Source organism: Temnothorax curvispinosus, unplaced genomic scaffold (assembly GCF_003070985.1).
Source record: "Temnothorax curvispinosus isolate PA1 unplaced genomic scaffold, ASM307098v1 QBEX01009868.1, whole genome shotgun sequence".
Taxonomy (NCBI): Eukaryota; Metazoa; Arthropoda; class Insecta; order Hymenoptera; family Formicidae; genus Temnothorax; species Temnothorax curvispinosus.
Genome location: NW_020219648.1, coordinates 19,108 through 23,079, shown reverse-complemented (window position 1 = coordinate 23,079; position 3,972 = coordinate 19,108). Strand labels below are relative to the sequence as shown.

At 41.0% G+C, this 3,972-nt stretch overlaps 1 protein-coding gene and 1 pseudogene across 1 annotated transcript; one reads left to right on the top strand and one right to left on the bottom strand.

Annotated features, from left to right (window-relative positions):
• Nucleotides 1-293: 293 nt before the first annotated feature.
• On the bottom strand, nucleotides 294-1,021 carry LOC112459485. Its single transcript, XM_025023596.1, has 2 exons — nucleotides 570-1,021; nucleotides 294-496 (listed from the first exon to the last, which is right to left on the bottom strand). Exons 1-2 carry the CDS (start codon nucleotides 1,007-1,009, stop codon nucleotides 358-360), a joined length of 579 nt encoding a protein of 192 aa, XP_024879364.1. The 5' UTR covers nucleotides 1,010-1,021; the 3' UTR covers nucleotides 294-357.
• Nucleotides 1,022-1,918: 897 nt separating this feature from the next.
• On the top strand, nucleotides 1,919-2,456 carry LOC112459484 (annotated as a pseudogene).
• The last annotated feature ends 1,516 nt before the right edge of the window (nucleotides 2,457-3,972 follow it).

Below are 3,972 nucleotides of genomic sequence, written 5' to 3'. Positions count from 1 at the left end.
CGAGTTACATCGCGTTGCTAATCCCGACGTGTATCTCGTTGAAAAAGTTTTGCGTAAAAGGGGGGGGTGAGGTTTATGTAAAGTGGTTAGGATTTGATAATTCACATAATTCATGGATACACAAGAATAATGTATTGTAAAAATTTATTACAATATAAAAACATATTACACATACAAATGAGTCATTTATTTTCATACATATTTAAATGTAATTACAATATATATTTACGATGGCATTTGATAATGCCCCCCATAGCAGCGTCTCAGTAGAACCGGGTATAATGTATCGCTTATTGTCGTACGGACTTAGAGCTATTTTCGTTTTGGACAAGGTGTACATCTTGTGTTATTTGGATCTTATGCATGCCTGCTGTGATTCTTAAAGGCCAACCACTTATCGTTATCGCTCGGTAACTTGATCGCGCAGTCGTTCATCTCCCGACTGTCGACGGTGTGGGCTTCCAATTTCTCGCTCGTGTAGAAATAGTGCAAACATCTGTAAATAATGAAATTTTTTAATATCTTTTACGTAAAAATTATTTTTATTATTTATTAGGATGTATACTCACCGATCGCAAAAGTATTTCCAACCATGGTGTCGATTGATTTGCGAGCTCACGAGGCGGGATAGGTTCTTAATCCATGCAAAATGTCCCACGTTGTCGTCATGCACGTACAGCAGATTTACGTGTCTGCCCATCTTTCGGTCAGTAACACGTATTGGTAGGATTGCAAGTTCCTTGTTTTTTTTCTCGATGCTGTACACGTTGATGGAGATGTTGTTGTGATTTTCAAACCGTTTAATTTGATCCAACGTCATTGGAAACTCAATGTCCGTAAGATTTAGCACCGACGTGTAATGTGGATACGACGATTCGCGTTCTGCATGTCTCTCGGCTGGATGTAGAGCAGCCACCATTGACCATGCGAAACATGCATTGTCTCTTGATTGCATGTTTATCGCCGCTCTCTTCAATTTAATTTTTCGCGGTATTTTTACAAAACACATGTTATTACACGATCTTTTTTCTAACACAATTTGTTGTACTCACGACTTCCAATTCTCGACTACTGAGCGTATCCCCCCTCCCCCCCCCCCCCAGATTCGTCATTTTATATCCTACTAATGATGCATCGTTTGCTTTTTTATCGAAAAATGTACGATTTGCAGTTTTGCACGTGTTCGATGAAATCATTGCGAGACACGTATGTTCTTGAAAACGATATCGTGCCATTGACTTTCGGTGATTTGATATGTATAATTGCAGCAGCCATACATCGGCGCTATTTGCAAAATTTGCAGTTTTGCACGTGTTCGATGAAATCATGGCGAGACATGTCGCGACATGTTCTTAAAAAAAAAAACAATATCGCTCTATTGACTTATGCGAAATTGCAAAATTTGCAGTGTATGCACACCATGCACTAAAACAGAAGAAACGATACGCGATGCTCTAGTTGGAACGAGAGAAAAAAAGGCAATAAAAAAGTATATAAGAAAGAATGAAGCGAGTCAAAATCACAGTCTGTGATTTGATAGTCTACGCGTCGGTACATCGATTGGAAAAAAGTATAGCGGTTATTTTACATTTTTTGTGCCGAGTATTCAATACAGAGTAATACTTTTCACGATAAAGGAGATGACAATAATTTCGATATAGATGTAGACGAGAATCGAGCGTTAACGGATGACAGTGATTATTTCAGCGATGAAGAAGATGGTCGTAAAAAAGTCATTGAAAGAATAGTGTCGCGTGAGGAAATCGTTGCACTAAATTTACATACAAAAGAGTGCGTACTATTTTTTTATTATTCAACAGATGGTGCACTTGCACTATGTCGTTCATGCATAAGAGCTGTATCGGGCTTCGTCGGATGAGACTCTGACCCTGTCGGCGGTCGCGCGACTCGTCCTGCCATGGCGCAAGCGAAGTTCGACGTGCCGGAGAAATCTGGCGGCGGCATTAAAGAGAAGGATAAGGATTCCGAGGAAAAGGAAGGTCCCATTGTTGTGCCAGAATGCGCAGTATGACTGCAGCCATGTATCCATCCAGCAGCCATATATACTGCTATCTGTGCGTAAAGGGTGTCGCTAATCAGAGCAAGCGGTGTCCGATGTGTCGTCAAGAGATCCCACCGGATTTTCTCGAGAGACCTCAGCTGGTGGAAGTGGAGAAGCCTCAGAAGGAATCGGAACATCCTGAGGAAGAGTACCAATGGTTTTACAAAGGTCGAAATGGTTGGTGGAAATATGATCCGAGAACAAGCAATGATCTGGAGACTATTTACAAACTAGGTGACGCGCAATGCGAACTTTTGATCTGTGGCATGCTTTACGTATTTGACTTTGAAAAGAAATGTCAATATAGAAAATACAACCCACGTTACAAACGTAATATCAAACGTGATAGAAAAGATGCTCCGTGCAAGGGTGTCTCGGGTGTACAATAACATTTGTAAAATGAATTATTTGTCCGTTAAGATCGAAGATTCCAATTCCAAATCCATATTTAACAACATACTCAACTATATTCAATGGTTTCATACAGCATTATACAAATACTTGATATCGGGTATATACATGCATGCACAATCACGTTCAACATTATACAAATACTTGATATCGGGTATATACATGCATGCACAATCACGTTCAACATTGCACATGATATTGTTCAGCGTGTGATCGAGTCACGTGCAAGTGCTCCTTCGAAGATTGTGGCGTGATTTAAAAATAGTGTGTGAAAAAAGACAGTATAAAAAACATGAAACATCTCAATGAAACGGAACGCGACCTGGTGGAAGGATCCAACCAAATTATCGCTACCTTGGGCGAATATTAGCGCGCAGTCGAGAGTTCGATACGGTTCGAGTACGTTGCAATAAACAGCCTCCAGATACGATGAACACTCACGGTGCGAACTACTACGTTCCGATTCAGAACGAAACGTGTGAGAAACAGCACAATGAGTAAGTACCGCTAATTTTCGTATATACTTGTGCAAAAAAAAAAACTTTTATAAACATAATTGTATTTTTTTCAGTTTTAATAAACCCCGCTACACGCCTCGTATTTTGGGAAAGAGATTTGCTTTGACATCGACCGCATATAAATTTTTGGATGTTGGAATCAACGCTGGACCTATGTCCTCTGTGGATATACTTATTGGCGATAACCGAGGCAATCGGATAATTCTGCCTCATTCAACGTGAATGACATTCATCGAAAAACGTGCAGGTATTCAGCGACTCGTGCAGTCGCCGGCATCATCATCGCTAGCGTTTCGAGATTTGGAACTCGTTAAAATACGCGACGCAGATATTGTAAAATTGACATCGTGCGGCACCAGCTTGTACATGAAACCGTCAACCGTACTCTTCCTGTTCGAACTAGAACATTGCGTTGAAAATGTGTATTTTCAACTATGTCAAAATGTTCATGGCGTAAGTGAAAAATTCAAACAGTTTGTAACAATTTTACGCCAAAATTGGATCATCGATAAATGTAATGCAGTTAAAATCTTGCGTGAAGTTTATGATAAAAATTTGATTATTGATTGCGAATTATTAGCCTACGCTTTAGATACTATTGTGTATATTGCGCTACATGAGAAATAAATAATATATAATATGGTTAAAAAATTTCCTTTTCATTTACCGTTCCTTGTCGTTAAGCTGTCTTTGTTTATCGTTTACTTAAATGTAATATTAAAATTAAATATCGCGAAGATCTAAACGATTAAATATCGTTGGCGAAGAAAAGATACGCGATCGTGAGCGAGAACGCGCGAACGGGGGAGAGAGACCGCGCGAACGAGAAGACGCGCGCGAACGTGGGAGGGGGGGGCCGGGGGGGGGCCGGGAGCAAGAGACCGCGCGCGAAGAAGAGATAACGCGAGCGTATGACGTCACGTGGACCCCGCGGCGCGGCGAAAACGCGAACGCGGTCGCCCCTCCCCCCGCGGCGCGGCG

What these genes read in the sequence shown, in the direction of transcription:
- LOC112459485 (XM_025023596.1), bottom strand. Translation starts at nt 1,009, where the DNA reads ATGTGTTTTGTAAAAATACCGCGAAAAATTAAATTGAAGAGAGCGGCG. An exon ending in TGGAAATACTTTTGCGATCG is followed by an intron (nt 497 to 569) that starts GTGAGTATACAT and finishes CATTATTTACAG; the next exon opens with ATGTTTGCACTATTTCTACA.